This window comes from Schistocerca americana, chromosome 7 (genome assembly GCF_021461395.2).
Source record: "Schistocerca americana isolate TAMUIC-IGC-003095 chromosome 7, iqSchAmer2.1, whole genome shotgun sequence".
In the NCBI taxonomy this organism is placed as follows: Eukaryota; Metazoa; Arthropoda; class Insecta; order Orthoptera; family Acrididae; genus Schistocerca; species Schistocerca americana.
In genome coordinates, this window is record NC_060125.1 from 134,643,172 (window position 1) to 134,663,730 (window position 20,559).

At 41.0% G+C, this 20,559-nt stretch overlaps 1 protein-coding gene across 1 annotated transcript in view; it reads right to left on the reverse strand.

The window, feature by feature from the left end:
• The window catches only part of LOC124621911 (malignant T-cell-amplified sequence 1 homolog), a 68,126-nt gene that overhangs the window by 45,989 nt on the left and 1,578 nt on the right, over positions 1 to 20,559 (reverse strand). Inside the window, exon 3 of the mRNA XM_047147413.1 lies at positions 19,824 to 19,924. Within this exon, the coding sequence (XP_047003369.1) occupies positions 19,824 to 19,924 (101 nt within the window). The remainder of the gene's footprint in view (positions 1 to 19,823; positions 19,925 to 20,559) is intronic.

Below are 20,559 nucleotides of genomic sequence, written 5' to 3' on the forward strand. Positions count from 1 at the left end.
ATAGCCGTACCGTAGGTGCAACCACAACGGAGGGGTATCTGTTGAGAGGCCAGACAAACGTGTGGTTCCTGAAGAGGGGTAGCAGCCTTTCCAAAAGTTGCAGGGGCAACAATCTGGACGATTGACTGATCTGGCCTTGTAACACTAACCAAAACGGCCTTGCTGTTGTGGTACTGCGAATGGCTGAAAGCAAGGGGAATCTACAGCCGTAATTTTTCCCGAGGGCATGCAGCTTTACTGTATGGTTAAATGATGATGGCGTCCTCTTGGGTAAAATATTCCGGAGGTAAAATAGTCCCCCATTCGGATCTCCGGGCGGGGACTACTCAGGAGGACATCGTTATCAGGAGAAAGAAAACTGGCATTCTACGGATCGGAGCATGGAATGTCAGATCCCTTAATCGGGCAGGTAGGTTAGAAAATTTAAAAAGGGAAATGGATAGGTTAAAGTTAGATATAGTGGGAATTAGTGAAGTTCGGTGGCAGGAGGAACAAGACTTCTGGTCAGGTAAATACAGGGTTATAAATACAAAATCAAATAGGGGTAATGCAGGAGTAGGTTTAATAATGAATAAAAAGATAGGAGTACGGGTAAGCTACTACAAACAGCATAGTGAACGTATTATAGTGGCTAAGATAGACACGAAGCCCATGCCTACTACAGTAGTACAAGTTTATATGCCAACTAGCTCTGCAGATGACGAAGAAATTGAAGAAATGTATGATGAGATAAAAGAAATTATTCAGGTAGTGAAGGGAGATGAAAATTTAATAGTCATGGGTGACGAATTCAACAGTAGGCAAAGGGAGAGAGGGAAACATAGTAGGTGAATATGGATTGGGGCTAAGAAATGAAAGAGGAAGCCGTCTGGTAGAATTTTGCACAGAACATAACTTAATCATAGCTAACACTTGGTTCAAGAATCATAAAAGAAGGTTGTATACATGGAAGAATCCTGGAGATACTAAAAGGAATCAGATAGATTGTATAATGGTAAGACAGAGATTTAGGAACCAGGTTTTAAATTGTAGGACATTTCCAGGGGCAGATGTGGACTCTGACCACAATCTATTGGTTATAAACTGTAGATTGCAAAAAGGTGGGAATTTAAGGAGATGGGACCTGGGTAAACTGACTAAACCAGAGGTTGTACAGAGTTTCAGGAAGAGCGTAAGGGAACAATTGACATGAATGGGAAAAAGAAATATAGTAGAAGACGAATGGGTAGCTATGAGGGATGAAGTAGTGAAGGCAGCAGAGGATCAAGTAGGTAAAAAGACGAGGGCTAGTAGAAATCCTTGGGTAACAGAAGAAATATTGAATTTAATTGATGAAAGGAGAAAATATAAAAATGTAGTAAATGAAGCAGGCAAAACGGAATACAAACGTCTCAAAAATGAGATCGACAGGAAGTGCAAAATGGCTAAGCAGGCATGGCTGAGGACAAATGTAAGGATGTAGAGGCTTATCTCACTAGGTGTAAGATAGATACTGCCCACAGGAGAATTAAAGAGACCTTCGGAGAAAAGAGAGCCACTTGTATGAATATCAAGAGCTCAGATGGAAACCCAGTTCTAAGCAAAGAGGGGAAAGCAGAAAGGTGGAAGGAGTATATAGAGGGTCTATACAAGGGCGATGTACTTGAGGACAATATTACGGAAATGGAAGAGGATGTAGATGAAGATGTAATGGGAGATACAATACTGCGTGAAGAGTTTGACAGAGCACTGAAAAACCTGAGTCAAAACAAGGCTCCGGGAGTAGACAACATTCCATCAGAACTACTGACGGCCTTGGGAGAGCCAGTCCTGACAAAACTCTACCATCTGGTGAGCAAGATGTACGAGACAGGCGAAATACCCTCAGACTTCAAGAAGAATATAATAATTCCAATCCCAAAGAAAGCAGGTGTTGACAGATGTGAAAATTACCGAACTATCAGTTTAATAAGTCACAGCTGCAAAATACTAACGCGAATTATTTACAGACAAATGGAAAAACTGGTAGAAGCCAACCTCGGCGAAGATCAGTTTGGATTCCGTAGAAACACGGGAACATGTGAGGCAATACCGACCTTACGACTTATCTTAGAAGGAAGATTAAGGAAAGGCAAACCCACGTTTCTAGCATTTGTAGACTAAGAGAAAACTTTTGACAATGTTGACTGGAATACTCTCTTTCAAATTCTGAAGGTGGCAGGGGTAAAATACAGGGAGTAAAATACAGGCTATTTACAATTTGTACAGAAACCAGATGGCAGTTATAAGGGTTGAGGGGCATGAAAGGGAAGCAGTGGTTGGGAAGGGAGTGAGACAGGGTTGTAGCCTCTCCCCGATGTTATTCAATCTGTATACTGAGCAAGCAGTAAAGGAAACAAAAGAAAAATTTGGAGTAGGTATTAAAATCCAGGGAGAAGAAATAAAAACTTTGAGGTTCGCCGATGACGTTGTAATTCTGTCAGAGACAGCAAAGGACTTGGAAGAGCAGTTGAATGGAATGGACAGTGTCTTGAAAGGAGGATATAAGATGAACATCAACAAAAGCAAAACGAGGATAATGGAATGTAGTCCAATTAAGTCGGGTGATGCTGAGGGAATTAGATTAGGAAATGAGATACTTAAAGTAGTAAAGGAGTTTTGATATTTGGGGAGCAAAATAACTGATGATGGTCGAAGTATAGAGGATATAAAATGTAGACTGGCAATGGCAAGGAAAGTGTATCTGAAGAAGAGAAATTTGTTAACATCGAGTATTTGTATGGAGTGTAGCCATGAATGGAAGTGAAACATGGACAATAAATAGTTTGGACAAGAATAGAATAGAAGCTTTTGAAATGTGGTGCTACAGAAGAATGTTGAAGATTGGGTGGGTAGATCATATAACTAATGAGGAGGTATTGAATAGGATTGGGGAGAAGAGAAGTTTGTGGCACAACTTGACTAGAAGAAGGGATCAGTTGGTAGGACATGTTCTGAGGCATCAAGGGATCACAAATTTAGCATTGGAGGGCAGTGTGGAGGGTAAAAATCGTAGAGGGAGACCAAGAGATGGATACACTAAGCAGATTCAGAAGGATGTAGGTTGCAGTAGGTACTGGGAGATGAAGGAGCTTGCACAGGATACATTAGCATGGAGAGCTGCATCAAACCAGTCTCAGGACTGAAGACCACAACAACAACAACAACAACACATGGAGGAAGTAATCCAAATGGTATGCGTGTTTCATTAAGCCCAATTATGTTATTTTGTTTTAATACAATGAAACACATTTGGTAACAAAAACATGCATTTCCTTGGAATCATAAGACATATTTAAAATACCTTCACTGATTTCAGAAATAACCTCAGAAAAACCTCAGGCAGCGAGGAATTGTGTTAACTAGCACTGTAGGTGACTGACAATAGTTAGTTGGTTCGCCTATGTTTGTTATTGTCGGCTATTACCCACCAAGTTATATCTAGTATTTTACATGTATTCAGTGATTTTTCTTTCAAGAAGTATACGAGTACATAGCTCCCAATCTGCCAGCGGCTGATACAATTTTCTTCCTCTTATCATCCATACTTTCTAACGTATAAAGTACTTTTCAAGTGCCACAATGTACTAGAACAAATAAATCTCTATAAAACACCACACTGTACAACATACTTGTGGTGAGACAGTCGCAATTCCTGAATTCCATTGCCCATGGCCTCTGGCCTTCTGAGGACAACTGCCGTCTTCGGTCCATGGATAAACCATGAAAATCCGCTGCATTACGCCACACACAAACAGACCTGGTCTATGGGCAGATCGGTGAGATTAGATCCAACGGGCAGAGCCTGCACATTAGAGGAAACTGAATGGCTCCAGATTGGCAGGCCCAATCCATTACAGATACCCGCAGGAACAGCCTGCGGTTTTGGCTCATCACGGAAAGGTGTGGCCAGCTATTAATGAGCTACAGACAACATGTTGATGAAATGAGACCACGGTGATCAATCCGTGCAACAGATAACTTGCTCAAATACTCTGAGAATTAATAATAATGAGGATAGGTGGCAATTCACCATAAAGATGATTGCTGAACCATAGATAGGCATGTAGAAAAGACAATCACACTCTCACAACTAAATTTTCAGCCATAGCTTTTATCAGAAAACAAGAGCGTGGATGCACGCACAAAAACTTACGCACACGACTGCCCTCTCTAGCCACTGCGTCTACAGTCTCTGAGAATCAGATCAAAACAAACCATTTCTCATGCCTCCCTGCCTTTTGTTGGCAGCTTCTAGGCCAGTAGCAAGAAGTGGTGGCAACACTGACTGCAAGCTGAGGGGAATGGTACGAACGGGAGAAGTAGTAGCAATGAGGGTAGTAGGGAAGTTGCGCACGTACTCGACTGCACCCAGCCAGTTATGATGCATGACACCTCAGTAAATAAACCATTTCATCTACTGAGACAAAAATGAGAATTTTTCAGGTTTTTTCCCCCAAATTTCCCATATATTTCCGATTTTCTGACGTGTTTGAAATTCCCGGATTTCCAGAAACTGGCTGTGAATGCTTCGGCAGTTAATCACTGGAATTGTAATACTCTTGCCTATGTCTCTGACAGCTATCATTATTTTGACTGAATCAAGAGTCACCTCACCTAAAAATCCATGTATGCACCCCACACATAGTCGTCTACCAGGGGTAGCAGCCTCCAACATATAGTTCACACATTCAAGGGGACCATAATGTTCTCAATGGTGTGGCTCAAGTCTAGGAAGTCACAGGCTAGCTTGTCACATATTATTGGAAGCCTGTAACACAATGCAGAACCAGGAGGCCATGATCAGTTCTGGTTACAATAGTGCAAATTGTGAGATTAATTGAAACTTATTAAGCAAGTCTGGGCTTCTCAATTTTCTCTGAAGCATGCTTCACCCTGTTATCTCAATGGCTGCCGGAACAGCCTCTTTATCATGTTGATTAAGTGACCCCCCCCCCTCCCTCCTTCCCCCACATACACAATGAACGTAGTTGGTGTCCCTTCCCATCCCTTGCTGACACTTGCCTATGGCTTACCACTATCCGCCACGGTTTGGATAGACATGATCGATAACGCTCTTCTCACATGGAAAGTAAAGTAACAGTATGATGTGTACTACTTACTAAAGGTATGTTGTGTGTTCTCCAAATGAATTAAGGGGAGAAGGTCTTTTCTATCTATGCCATGTTAAATTAATAATGTTCAGTGCACATGTTCTTAGGAAGTAATAACAGGAGAACAATGAATTTCTTCTGTGTACTTTTACACTATTCATTAACAAGCTGATGATTTTTATGAATAATATGTTAAAACCGCAATTCTGAAAAATGTTTCAATAGTCCTTTTTTAATGTAGCTAGTAAGCTAAAAAGAAGTGCCATTTCATGCACATATACCAAGAAAATTGACTGTTAGACTTTCATTGCACTATGTCCATGAGTCAACTGACACCTGTGCACACATCAGAGAACAGGTGAGAAATGATGACGACGCAAGGTGGGAAGACCACCTGCGGTCGGGACTCAAATCCGTGGCAGAGTTGAGCAACAGGGCAGGCATATGGCGGACCCAACAAGAAGAGGTTGGCAACAGCAATCTAGGCTACAATGAAATGAGACTAACTTTCAACACAATGCTGTCAACAGATCAAGCACGAGCCACAATCCAAATCGACCAGAGAGAAAGCCAATATCAGGCAAAATTGGTGACAAGTAGTCAGTAGTATGGTGAAGACAGTAATGAACGCTATCAGACGAAGTACACGAATGACCGAGCGATCAACGCATGGCGGTATTTATGCCGGCTGTGAGGGCACTATTAGGTGGTGTATTATTCACACGGCGAGACAGTGGCGCCTGTGCTAGGCAAGTGCAGCACTGCAGCGACCCTGCCCTCTATTGGCCACCAAGATCCATTTGTTCTGGTGGGCATTCAACTTCCGCACGGCCCAATACCAGATATTACTCTGGGATAAATGGTTTCAGAGAAAACGTACATTAGGCTGTTAAAAACAAAAGTTATGGGAAACTGAGTTTAAAATTTTATTGCACTTACAGTTTCTTTAATACATTAGAGCTATGCACTCATCTTTTAAATTCACAGCTTCTTTCACTGCATCTATGATAGATTCCACTGCCACTGATTTGCAAGCAGCCTGCATTAAACAATTATATTCCAGAAATTTTACTAAGTTCGTAATGACCTAAAGTTTTTACTGTTGTTAACCCCTTTCCAATAGTACACAAGCCATATACAAACTTAATGCTGTCTTCATTATATTCATTATTTTCTTTCTTTCAGGTTTTCCAGACCTTTTCTTAGAAACTCTGGATGTCAATTTCAGCATTTCTTTGCTCATAAACAAAAAATGCACGCGTTACATTATTGCTACAGTAAACTACTGAATGCAAGGCAACAAATAGAGCTAATAGCTAAATGCTCACAGTAATGGGGCAAAAAGTACGTAGGCTTGTGAATTCAAAGAAGAGAAATCACAAAGCAACAAATGTTACTGCCTGCAAGCTGCCACTTCAACTGACATTTTGGACTTTTAAACAAGGCTTTGGTTTAAAATACTTTCATATTTTCAAAGAAAGCATTCTTCAAATTATTTTATGACCAATAAAAAATTCATGTTATCATAATTTTCACGGTACCTTCTGCCCTTAATTACCATCATCAATGATCAGTTGTTAAATTATTCTCTCACTCAGGGAATTTCTTTCTCCATTCTGCTGATTGTTAGGAATAATACATGAGAGAAAACCAATAAATGGAACCGAATATTCTAAATTGTTAGTAGTTTATACTGATATGAACAAGGCTACACATAACACATTACAGATCATCTTAAACTCTGCCCCATCCGTACTACGGATATAGCAGACTTATGGATGAACATGTCAAAAAATTAATTTGGTTGTCTTATCTTCAGAAAATTCAGAAGATACATGCCTGGACTCAAAGCAATGAGGGAAAGTGTATTGCAGAAACACTGAAGGTCATGGATTAAATAATTAAATTTGCCCAACCGTAATCTCATTACTTTCTGAGCTTCTCAGGAGTTTTCCCACACACTTAAATTGACACAGTCATGTCAATTAATAATCACATGAAATGGAACGAGCATGTAAGGGCAGTAGTATAGAAGGTGAATGTCCGACTTCGGTTTTCAAAAAGTGTGGTTCATCTTTAAAGGAGACCATGTATAAAACAGTTGTGCGTCCCATTCTTGAGTTCTGCTCGAGTGTCTGGATCCCCACCAGCTCCGATTAAAGGACAACATTGAAAAAATTCGGAGGCGGTCTGCTAGGTTTGTTACTGGTAGGTTCGATAACACCACAAGTAATACGGAGATGCTTCGTGAGCTCAAATGTGAATCCCTGAAGGGGAGGCAGCATTATTCTCACAAAACACTAGTGATAAAATTTATAGAACCAGGATTTGAACCTGGCTGCAGATTAACTCTACTGCCGTCTATCTACATTTCATGTAAAAGACCACGAAGATAAGAGAAATTAGGGCTTTTATGGAGTTGTACAGGTAGTCGTTTTTCCATTCGCTGTATTTGCGACTGGAACAAGAAAGGAAGTGACTAGTAATGTACGATATTGCAGTGCCTGTGTTATTCTGATTGCGTCTCAGACACATGTTTGACGACATATGGAAGTTCGGGTCTGGCCGTGAGTTGTGCAGATAGCCAAATGGTAAGGCAGCTAGTCCGGCACAAATTTTCATTGTCATCATTCTATTCTACAGCTGATGGTAGTTCTTATTTGCAATTGCGAATTCATTTGATGTGACTAGTAATGGTACAAGGTACCCTCGGCCACACACTGTACGGTGGGTTGCTAAGTATGTATGTAGATGTAGAAGTTTCAAAATAACCCATGTTCCACTGCAGAGAGGAAGTTTCATTTGGGAAACAATTCTTTAGGCTGTAGCAACAGGATTTCTCTGCAAGATCTTCCACAAGTTATAGTCCTGCAAGTTACGTAGGGGGAGCTTCTGTGAAGTTTGAGAGGGAAGGAGAGGGGTACTGGGAGAAATGAAGCAATTATTGTGACTCGCCGATCTTTCAAAGTGCCGCCGCACAGTTACGCGCGTCCTCTACATGCGGCGCTGTCTGCCAAACATGCAGCTGGTCAGCCAGCGGCCGCTAGACTCGGACTCAGTTAAGATTTGACTGTTAAAGTGTACACACGTCTTACTCTGTTTACTTGATCTGTGACTTTCATGTATTGCGTCTTCCTTGAAATAAATTTGTTCAACTTGAAGTTGTAACAATTGGCGACGAGGTAGTGAATTTTCTTTTCCATCGTTGACCCACAGGTTTCCATGGCTACTTTAGAGCAACTATTGCAAGGTCTCATAGAACAGCAAACGCTTCTCACAAATGCGATTCTTGATTTCGTCGTGGCATCAAATGCGGGGCGTCTCTCGTCGTCGTCCCTACCTCCTTTTCCTCCTCATGACGAGACGGCTGAAGACTGGTCTGATTACGAAAAACGTCTTCCACAGCACTTCTTGGCACTTCATGACATGGATGAACAAACATGTAAGTCTCTGTTCCTTTCGTAGATTTCACCTCAAATGTATCAGTTGGTGTCGCAATTGGCTCCTTTGAAAGATCCTGCGTCTTTGTCCCTTGCTGAAATGTGCTCCCTTCTGTCTGTCTATTTTCAAAAGCAAACGCATGTGGTAGCCTCCCTTGTTGCCTTTTATAGTTGACAAAAACAACCGAATCAATCCTATCGCGCTTGGGCTGCTGAACTTCACGGCCTCAGTAGAAAGTGTCAATTTGTTACTGAAGTTCACAAAGAATCCTACGCCGATTCCATGGTACGGGATGCTATTATCCGATCGGCGCCCGACAAAGAAGTTAGACAACGTGCCCTTCAGTTGGCAAATCCGACTCCAGATGAAGTCCTATCCATCGTTCAGTCTTTTGAAATTTCTCGCGCTGCTGGAGGGCAAATAGAGGCATGGAGTGACGTCGGGGAAATACAACCTCTGTGCGATGTTGATGAAGCGTGTGGCGTGTCCCCGCCGGCCAACGTGGCCGCAGTACGCTCCCAAGCGCAGCCCCGGCCTAACCGTAAACACACCTCTAAGAAACTGCAGCAAAACCCACGGCAACTTCTTTCATGTGCGCGGTGTTTTACGAAACATTCAAGAGAAGATTGTCCACAACGTTGAGCCGTGTGTCACAAAAAGAGTCACGTGTCATCCGTTTGCAAATCCAACCGCTTACAGGATGTTCATGTTCATGAACATGACGCTGATTTTCATTCTGTCTTGTCTGTTAATTGTACTACTTCCCTTTCAGGGAAGTTATTCCTCACTGTCCAAATACTTGGTCGAGATGATCGCATGCAGGTGGGTACTGGTTCTGCTGCCACTATCATCAATTCTCAAACATATCTTCAGTTGGATTCTCCAATCCTGTCACCTGTCACTCTGCAATTACGAAGTTACAATAAACAGAAGATTTCTCTCTTGGGACAATTTGATGCTGAGGTATCTTACAAATCTGTCATTCACACTGTTCCCGTATTTGTGGTCGACCATAGTAATGCGGAGAATCTTTTTGGTTTCGATGCCTTTCGCGTTTTTGGGTTCTCCATAGATGACTCTTCAATATCGTCTCTGATGTTATTCCTTATACTCAATTCAGTTCCTTGTTGATGACATTTTCGTCCCTTTTTTCTCCTGGGTTAGGCCATGCAAACGACTTTGAAGCTCATATCACGCTCAAACCCACTGCTCAGCCTAAGTTTTTCCAGGCTCGGCCCATTCCTGTTGCCCTTTGTGATCAGGTCAAACGGGAGCTGGATCGTCTCACTGCTTCTGGGGTCTTGCTTCCTGTCACTTCCAGTGAGTGGTCCTCTCCTGTTGTTGTTGTTGCTAAGCCAAATGGTGATATTTGTCTCTGAAGCGATTTCAAAGCCACTGTAAATGCTCAATGCCTTATCGACACTTACCCTATGCCTCGACCTGAAGAATTGTTCACTAAACTTGCTGGAGGCCAGTATTTATCTAAACTTGACCTGTCAGAAGCTTATCATCATCTTCCTCTCGACACTGCTTCCCGGCAGTTTCTTGTCCTTAACACGCCTGGTCTGCACATTTAAGGCTCAGATGAGTAAAGTCCTGACTTCTTCTGCTGCTGATGATATGCTTCCCAAATTTCTGGCTTCTTGCCGTTTCACTCCCACGGGCAACCACAGCCCGGCTGAGCTCTTACATGGCCGACAGCCCCGCACGGTGCTTCATCTTCTGCGGCCTTCCACCTCACGGCCGTGGGTGCCTTCGCTTGGCCGGTTCACCGCCGACGACCTTGTATGGGTATGGGAATATGGCAGGCGGCCAAAATGGAGTCCTGGCCGCATCTTACGACACCGTGGCCAACGCCTGTATGAAATCCAGACGGACACGGGTGTTGCAGTGCGTCATTCGGACCAGCTACAGCCTCATGTGCCGGCAACGCCTGTTCTGGATGCCGCTACACCACCTTCGGCTCTACCTGACGCTCGGGATACTGGAATCTCTCATTCCTCACAACGCAGTCCTCTCACCATCATATCAGTGCCAGCACAAGAACTGACGTCACCAGGAGACGTGCCCATGCAGGAACCAGATGACCACGATCTGTCGGAGCAACTCTACTCGCCTCTTTCTCCTACGGACGCGGACACATCGCCCATGTCGCCTGTTATAACAACCAGAATTGCTGCAACGGGCCGATTGCTGCATGGGGCACCAGCAGATTCGATCCCCACATCTCCTGTCATCTCGACCCTTTATCATCGGGGACACTTCCGTCCATACGGGAAGCCTCCTCCTCGAGACCTTACGGCCAGTCAAACAACACCTATGGACGTTAGCAATCTACAGGCCACCTCCGTCAAGACCTGTGCAAAAACTTCAAAGGGGGGAAAAGTGTTGTGACTCACCGATCTTTCAAAGTGCCACCGCACAGTTACGCGCGTCCTCTACATGCAGTGCTGTCTGCCAGCTATGCAGCAGCAGCGCCACCTAAGCGGCCAGCCAGCCAGCGGCCGCTAGACTCGGACTCAGTTATGATTTGACTGTTAAAGTGTACACACGTCTTACTCTGATTACTTGTCTGTGACTTTCATGTATTGCGTCTTCCTTGAAATATATTTGTTCACCTTGAAGTTATAACAGCAATGAGGATGGGTTTTAAGTTGTGCCTGAATTCCTCAGTTAGTGCATTCCCCCATGCGAAGGAAGTTTCTCACAGTTTTAATCTACCAGGAAATTTCAACACAGCACACACTCTAGCAAAGTGAAAGATCTGTTCTGAAAGCAGCCTTTATTAATGCTACTATAAGTGTTGCCTCAGCATGTCATCAAGGATGTACCATAACTGAAAGCCAAAATCTTAAATCCCTATGTTAAATAACGACACAGAGAATATGATAGCTCTGAAAATTATCACATTAAAGTATGCCAGTCACTACGACAACCATGGGTTCCGTGCTACAAAAATCCAGGTGCGGTTATATGCGAGCGTCTTGTCATAATTCCTGAGAATTTGTTTTCCAAACATCATGAGATATTGTCCTAATTCTTGTTCATTACAGTTATTTGAAAATATTTTCTTTATATCCTATTGAAAGTGATTCTTTTCATTTTAACATATTGTCACTGTCTTGGAAGACTCACAAGTTGCTTTCCTAAGTCTTGAATTTGTATTTGTGCTTTCATATTCTAAGGAACCAAGAGCGAAACTTCATTTAATTTAACTTTTGATAACTGATTACTTGTTTAAAGCTGTTGAGTCAACAGTGGAATAAGATATTATGTTACAGTGATATTGGAAAGTAATGGAAAAGTCTTTCCCCCAACATTATCTGATGACTGGTTATCATCAAAAATCAATTTTATTCTCTCTTGATTTTGATATGATCTATAAAAATAAAAAAATCACCAATATTTTATGTTGCTCAATATTTATTTATGTATTTTAATTACATGTTTCATTATTAAGCCAACAGTCTTTATTTAATGAAAGAGGACCTCATTCATTACTTTTACCTCCGACTTCATCCACTGCATGATGATTAGTAGCAGTAACAGCAATTTTATTTGATCTCACCCTTACGTTATTACTTGTGCTTATTCTGGCTAAATTTAACCTAGTAGTTTAACAGGAAAACCAGTACTTCAGAAAAAAAAACCTGCCACCATCTATGTAATGAAATTAAGAAAGCAGAGTCATTTTTTCCAGAAGTAGCTGCATCATGGCAAATTGACTGGGTTACATTCACGTGGAATAGGTAGAAATAGTATCAAGCAGTATAGTGATAGTTTATTATTAATCTAGTGTATAGACTAAGATTTTAAGAGTGTCCTCTTTCGTTAACCCAAGCCTTGATTCATTTCACATGCCCGAAAGTTCTCCATTTTGGTGAGATGTATGGAGTATCATGCATGGGGTATATGAAATTGTAGGATACCACCTCCAGTGACCCACTGCACCGTGTCATGCGACCTCATCAAACTGCTGTGAGAGTGTGTGTGTGTGTGTGTGTGTGTGTGTGTGTGTGTGTGTGTGTGTGTGGTGATTTTTTTTTTTTTTTTGAGCGGAAGTGAAATGTTGTTGTAGAGAGTGCGGTGTATGAAGAGGTGGCATACTATAGCCATTTAATTGTGCTGTGGTGATGTGTGTGCGAGGTACGTTATTGTGTCATTTGTTGTGCTACAGTCATCATGATGTGATACTACGAAATAGCATTGTGGCACAATGGAATATATTGTGTGGAATGTCATAAAACGGAATATGACATAAAATTTCAACTGTACTGTTAGGTGCCCGCATAACAGCCCAGTAATATCAATATTTTTAATTAAATCATGGCAGATCATTGTTTATTAATACACTACTGACCATTAAAATTGCTACACCACGAAGATGATATGCTACAGACGTGAAATTTAACCAACAGGAAGATGCTGTGATGTGCAAATCATTAGCTTTTCAGATCATTCACACAAAGTTGGAGCCGGTGGCGACACCTACAATGTGCTGACATGAGGAAAGTTCCCAACCAATTTCTCATACACAAACAGCATTTGACCGGTGGCGCCTGGTGAAACGTTGTTCTGATGCCTCATGTAAGGACGAGAAATGCGTACCATCACATTTACGACTTTGATAAAGGTCGGATTGTAGCCTATCGTGATTGCATTTTATCGTATCGCGACATTGCTGCTCGCGTTGGTCGAGATCCAATGACTGTTAGCAGAATATGGAATCGGTGGGTTCAGGAGGGTAATACGGAACGCCGTGCTGGATCCCAACGGCCTCGTATCACTAGCAGTCGAGATGGCAGGCATCTTATCCACATGGCTGTAACGGATCATGCAGCCACATCTCGCTCCCTGAGCCAACAGATGGGGATGTTTGCAAGACAACAACCATCTGCATGAACAGTTCGATGACTTTTTCAGCAGCATGGACTATCAGCTCGGAGACAATGGCTGCGGTTACCCTTGACGCTGCATCACAGACAGGAGTGCCTGGGCGCATGAACGGCAAAACGTCATTTTTTCGACTGAATCCAGGTTCTGTTTAGAGCATCATGATAGTCACATTCGTGTTTGGCGACATCACGGTGAACGTACATTGCAATCGTGTATTCGTCATCGCCATACTGGCGTATCACCCGGCGTGATGGTATGGGGTGCCATTGATTACACGTCTCTATCACCTCTTGTTCGCATTGACGGCACTTTGAACAGTCAAAGTTACATTTCAGATGTGTTACAACCAATGGCTCTACCCTTTATTCGATCTCTGCGAAACCCTACATTTCAGCTGGATAATGCACGACCGCATGTTGCAGGCCCTGTACGGGCCTTTCTGGATACAGAAAATGTTCAACTGCTGCCCTGGCCAGCACATTCTCCAGATGTCTCAGCAATTGAAAACATCTGGTCAATGGTGGCCAAGCAACTGGCTTGTCACAATACGCCAGTCACTACTCATGATGAACTGTGGTATCATGTTAAAGCTGCATGGGCAGCTGTACCTGCACACATCATCCAAGCTCTGTTTGACTCAATGCCCAGGTGTATCAAGGCCGTTATTACGGCCAGAGGTGGTTGTTCTGGGTACTGATTTCTCAGGATCTATACACCCAAATTGCGTGAAAATGTAATCACATGTCAGTTCCAGTATAATATATTTGTCCAATGAATACCCGTTTATCATCTGCATTTCTTCTTGGTGTAGCAATTTTAATTGCCAGTAGTGTATGTCTAAAGTGTGACTATTATGAATATTAATCCACCTGCCTCCTCCCACGTTTTAATTAAAAACACTGATACCCTATCCATCTCCTATGATTTAATTAAAAACATTGAACCACCTACCTTCTCCTAAAATTTAATTAAAAGGCATTGCTCCACTTATGACATTCATCAAAAACTATTTTCTCGTGGATTCCACAGTCTTGTGCTAACCGACTCATCATTTGTCATGTTCACTTCCCATCATCCACGGCACATTCAGTTACCAACTGCAACATTAAAGTTGCCAATACCGTAACTGCGTTGAGCTATAAAAGTGGACTGGAGATCGAGATACCAGCTTTTGAAGTTGTGGAAAATGGGGGAGGGAGGGGGATGGTGTAACACACATTGGTATCATGGTCTAGGATTGAGGTATACTGGTGAAATGGAGACTGGGATCCCAGCTTTTGTAGTTGTGGGTGGGTGGGGAGGGGGAGGTATCCTCTACTCTATTCATCATAAGAATACACCTGATGTAAACATTACACCATGTATTCTTCTGTGTTTACTTGAATCTCTTGTTTCGCATGGAGCGGAAACCAAGCTTTGGCCAGTACAGTCAAGTACGATCACAAGGATACGTTTTATTCTGTGTTACACGCACATAGGTGAAGTGATAATGCAGGACAACAGCTTTACTGGCTCATTAAACTTGGACAGCACTGGCCAGACAGCAGTCCAACTAACCTGCAATGATGTGAGCAATTGTAGTTCAGACATAAAAGATACCAGAAAAGAAACAATATAGCCTTGAATGTCATTTAAGTTTTAAAGGGAATGAAATAATATTCGGCACAATTACTGTGTGCTTCTTGGGTGACCAGACAAAGTATAAAACGTTGTTGTTCTTACCTGACAAAGTATTCTAATTACAAACTAGAGTGATGAAAATTCCAAACTTCGGTAATTTTCCTGAGTGGGCTACGAGTGATGCAAAAGCATACTGCAGGTATTTCACTATACTGGCGAATACTGAAGCCACTGAAGGTGTTAACTGCAGTCACACCGCAGTCAGTCGTCTGGTAATCTCTTAGCTCCTTTCTTATCCGAATCTGAGAAAAACATTTCATTTCTGGAACTGCCATCTGCTATGTTGATAACAATTCGATCAACAACAGAATTGACGAAGCCATTAAAGTGCCGCATTTTCTCCTCTTCTTTCACGACCTGCCATTCTACACCCCCACCAGCATTCGGTGTGACGTGAAAAAGCTGCATGCGTTAGTTCCAGTACGTCTGGCAGCGTAACTATCTTGTTATTTCCGAGGCCGAATCCCTTAACTTGGCTCCAGATCAGTTCTGTTGGGTTCATATCGTAATGGTACAGTGGCAAATGTAGAAGGTAGTATTTGTATGGTGTGCTTGATGCTGTGAAAATGATTGTTTTTCAAGTTTTTACACAACTTATCTACATCTGTGGTATAAAACAATAGACACATCCAAGTAAAGAGTATTTGGTTTTTCATTTTTGCCTTAAAAAATTTAACTTATGTTTTCTTAATTTAAGCAACCTTTATTAATGGTCTTTCATAAATTATCGATAATTAAGAATTTATATTTGAAATTAAAACAGGAATTTTGCATTCAATATGTAATTAGAAACATGAAGACATGCATTATTCATAAAAAAATTATGAGATGCAGGTATTTCATATCGAACGAGAAAAACATGACTGAGGCGAGACTTGTACCACCAAACCATAGTATGTTGTTACCAATCTATAGTCTGGCGGTAAACCGAAAATCGAGCGAGCGAGTCCCCACTCTGCCTACCCAGATACGTCACAGGGCGCTTCTACAGGCTGTTTCACAACATAGTACCGTCCCTGCTGTGGCACGCGCTTTAAACCTGTGGCGATGCTGTGTACAAATACGTCTAGGCTGCGTTTATTTTTAGACAAATGCATTAAGACCATAAGGAAAACAAAAAACAATAGCTTCCTCCGAAACACAACATTATAGATTAAATAATACTAACATAAGAACGGAGGTCAGGATTCTACTACAAACACAGAACCAAACACCTGTTCATGTGAATGTATGTTCCTCTATCGCTATTTGTAAAACGAACCCCATATAATGCAATTAGTCTGTAGAATTTAAGGCTTGTTCTTATTTTGTGTTTCTACTAAAAGGTAGAAGTTTTCTTTGAAGAACTGCACTGAAACTTAACAATTCTTCCAACACAAAGAGTGTTTAAAAAGTAAGCAGAAATTTATAATTTTGTGTGTTGTATTAGTCCGATTTGCACTACTTTTTTGTCACTGTCTTCATAAACATGCCTCAAAAGTATGTGTACAATGTTATGCATATTGGGTATTTACTCTGTTGTCTGCTGTCAGAAAGGTTACATGTGTTTTGGTAGCATACAAATAAATTAAGAGAATCTGTATTAAATTTTGTTATAAGAATGGAATAAAGTGTATGAAATTTTTAGAAATGGTAAATATTGCTTTTGGTGAGCCTGTTATGAGTACGCCAAGGGCAGACAAGTGGCATAAGCATTTCAAAGCAGGCCTTAAAAGACAGCAGTTTTACAAGCATGGATGAGATTAAAAATGCACAGTTAAGAGACCTATAAACTATCCTGAAGAAACAGTTCCTATAGTGTTCCGAGAATTGGAAAAAGCACTGGCATAATTGTATATTATGTAATATATATTAAGAGGATAACATTGCGGTAGATTAAAAAATAAAGTTCTTACCAAAAAATAAAAATTAATATGTGAATGCACCTCGTATGTCAAGCTTTTTGCTTAGAAGTCCAGAGTCTGTGCACATGTTTCGAAGGAAATTTCAGCAGTGTTTAGAATAGCTATTGCACACATGTTTTAAGCAATATGTCTTCAAATCGGTAAATAGTGACCGAGATTTAGTGTTCCATAAGCATCAAAGGTTTTACATGATTTTGAAATTGTCTGTAACGATGGGTTTCCTTCCAAAATTATTAGTTTTCCTTCATGGCAATTCCAGTAAACTGTGCGGCTTTTTTTTTCTGTTCCTTACTTATGCGTCATATTGGGTGAGGCAGACGTTTCCATAAACTGCAGTCGTTTGATTGGGACTGGTAACATTAGCCAACAGTTCCTTTTGGGTCGCCTCTTTAATGCATGCTGTAATAACAGAAGAGACGATCGAACGCTCGTTACTCCGCAAACACCTCCACTTCTTCGTATTCTACACATTTTCTTGCAATACTAGACAATTATCCATCACTTCCGGATATCGAAGTATATCAGTAAGTATACAAAGTTAACTCACCGGCAGTGGCAAGTAAGATCCCACAAAGAGAAACAACATATATCACCGCACGCCCATCAACAACGCTAGACAGACCATGGGCAACAGATTTTGGGTGCCCCTGTAGGCTGGTGGCAGCATTCTTCAGGGAAAGGCCACTTCCCCACCAAAAGCGCTGCTCGCTCATGAGTTTACAGACAGACTATACTACGCTACCGATTCTGCTACACATCCAATGTGTATTTGTGTCTCAACTATATCTAATACATTCCCTCAAGAAACTTCAAAGCCAATTATTACCGAAAATTTATGAAAAACATTAACAACAACCTACTTCTCAGCACTTTTTAACAGTGTTCCACATGTGTCTCTCATTACAGAAAAGAAAGCAGCCTCGACCATTTTCATATTACGTATTAACAGTGCGACAATCAGAGCACAATAGTGCTGCAGCTGTGACTGTAGATAATTTTTGCAATAAAAATTACATAGCTGAAGTGTGATTAAGAAAACATTGATGGCTGTTAATACCTTTGAATATCTTAGAGTTTCATTTAATGTAACTTAGTAATAATAAATCTAATACATAAGTAGGACCTACTTCCAAAGTGTAACACCACCAGGGTACTAGTGCTGCGGCTTCTGCCCATTCATTGTGTTTGTTTACATCAGGTTTATTCTTATGATGAACGGAGTATAGTCTAGGATTGAGCAATATAGGTTAACTGGAGATTGGGATACCACGATCTCGTGGTGCACTTTGTATAATTTTTTGGGTTTTATTTTTGGCATTTTTGAGTGGTTTTTTCCCCATGGTTGTCACAGTTATTTCACTGGATTTAGTCTGTGTATTGGTTTGCTTGGTAATTTTATTTCTGTGGGTGTTACGATCAATGTTTTGATCATCATGTTAGATTCACTCGAAACAGGAGTTTTCAGCATGGTGACATCACTGGCCAAAGTGTACGCATGCAATCCCAGTCTCCAATAATCTTGATGGATGGATTCATTGTAATGACATTATTTGGTACTAGTTCCATAATTTAAAAAAATTGCCATCATTATTGCACCAAGAAACTTCATGTTCCTATCTGTTTAGCACATCATGAAAAAGTCACAAATAGCTTTATGCACACAATCATGGAACAAGAGCAGCCTGTTTGGAATTATATTTATCACGGAAAACCACACAAAACAATTCAAAACAGAATTTTATATTAGGTAGCAAAGTTGTAGAACATTTGCCCAAGGAGCTAATAAAGAACTATAGTACATTTATTTAAAACATCAAAGCCTGCCTCTTAAATAATGTACACAATACACTTAAAAGTTTTCTTAGTGAACTCACAGAGGGAATACTACTACTACTACTACTACTACTAATAACAATAATAATAATAATAGTAATAATAATAAGAAGAAGAAGAAAAGAAGAAGAAGAAGAATAAGAATACAAATAATAATACATTAATAGTTATCACTTGTGCGTAATACTGATGGGTCATAATTTTTCTGTGTACAACAAATCTCTAATCATAAGCATATGACAAATCGGTTTTTCAAACAGGCAGAAAAACAGACATGAAACTAACAGAGATGTGTCAGCACAGTTGTGGTCCTAAAGACTTCTGCAAATGTGTAATGTAAGTGCAGTGAAAAGTTTGGAGAAATTAAATGAACAGTGTATAACTATTCTTCTTGTTAATAAGCTAAGGTGTTCCAAGTAAGTACCAACATAACAGAACTGAACATTGGGTACGACTGAATGAGGCAGTGCTTTCATTAAGTATCCGGCATCAGATTTGAGAGGCTGAAGGGTCATGCCGTGCCTAGCCATCCTGAATAAAGTTTTCATATGTGTGTGGGCTAGTGCCTTCAACAAGTTCACGGCTGCCTACCTATCCTCTTCTCATTAAATACACGTGGATTCTCATATGTTGGTATGTATGACCTACATTTTCCTTGTATTACGCTGGCAGCTCCCATACACTGTTTTGTCCCTGTAACTGGTTTCAACCAGGCAGTGTTCATCTTCAGACTGTAGGTACAAGTTGCGAGTACTTTACATTTTGCCAAAATAAGAAACACAATCAGTGGGGTCACTTTTCTTCAAGTAACAAACAAAACTTTATGAAGCCAAGGCGCACAATTGCACGCTTGAGCTGAGCCCATTACAGACAGAAGAGTACACACATTTAACACAAAACTGTACAAATTAATAATAAAAGAACTGTCAGTACTCACACTTGTGCAGAAGCCGTAATGTCGGTATCCATGGACCTTCCCGGTGTCGGAAAAACAGCAGCTCGCCAGAAGTATTGACCAATATTTCTATGTGGTCATGGCTAAATAAAAATAGCACAACTAATAAGGAAAAATCAATTATTTTTATGAGAAAATACAAGTTTTGAAATTGCCTATGATATAAGCATTCCTAGACAACTGAGAATCAAAATGAAGCAATTCATAAAGTTCTCGTTATCTCTCTCTCTCTCTCTCTCTCTCTCTCTCTCTCTCTCTCTCTCTCTCTCTCTCTCTCTCTCTCTCTCCTCTCTCCCCCCCCCCCCCCCCCCCTCCACTTCCTCATACCACTCTGACTTCCTCAGGGTTCTCTTTGTAGGCTAGTACAACTTTACTGGCACTTTCACTTGAACCAATCTGACAAGGTGTGCAAAAGTACAGACTGGGAGAAAGAGCTTAACTTTACTGGGGATAGAGACACATGAAAGAAATTATGCAATATTTAAAAATAAAGAGGAGAAATCTCATGATAAAATTATAATAAAGGAACACAAGGATACAAAGAAACCACAAATGAAGGAAAGTAAACAGTCGGAGATAGTATATAAGGTCGAAAATTTAGTGTGTGCAATGAAGTATGTCAACAAAAGAAGAATTGGGAATGGAAACATGGAAGACTGAAAAATGAGACGTTAAAGTTTCAAAATAAATATTACCCTAGCATCCGGGTGACACTGAA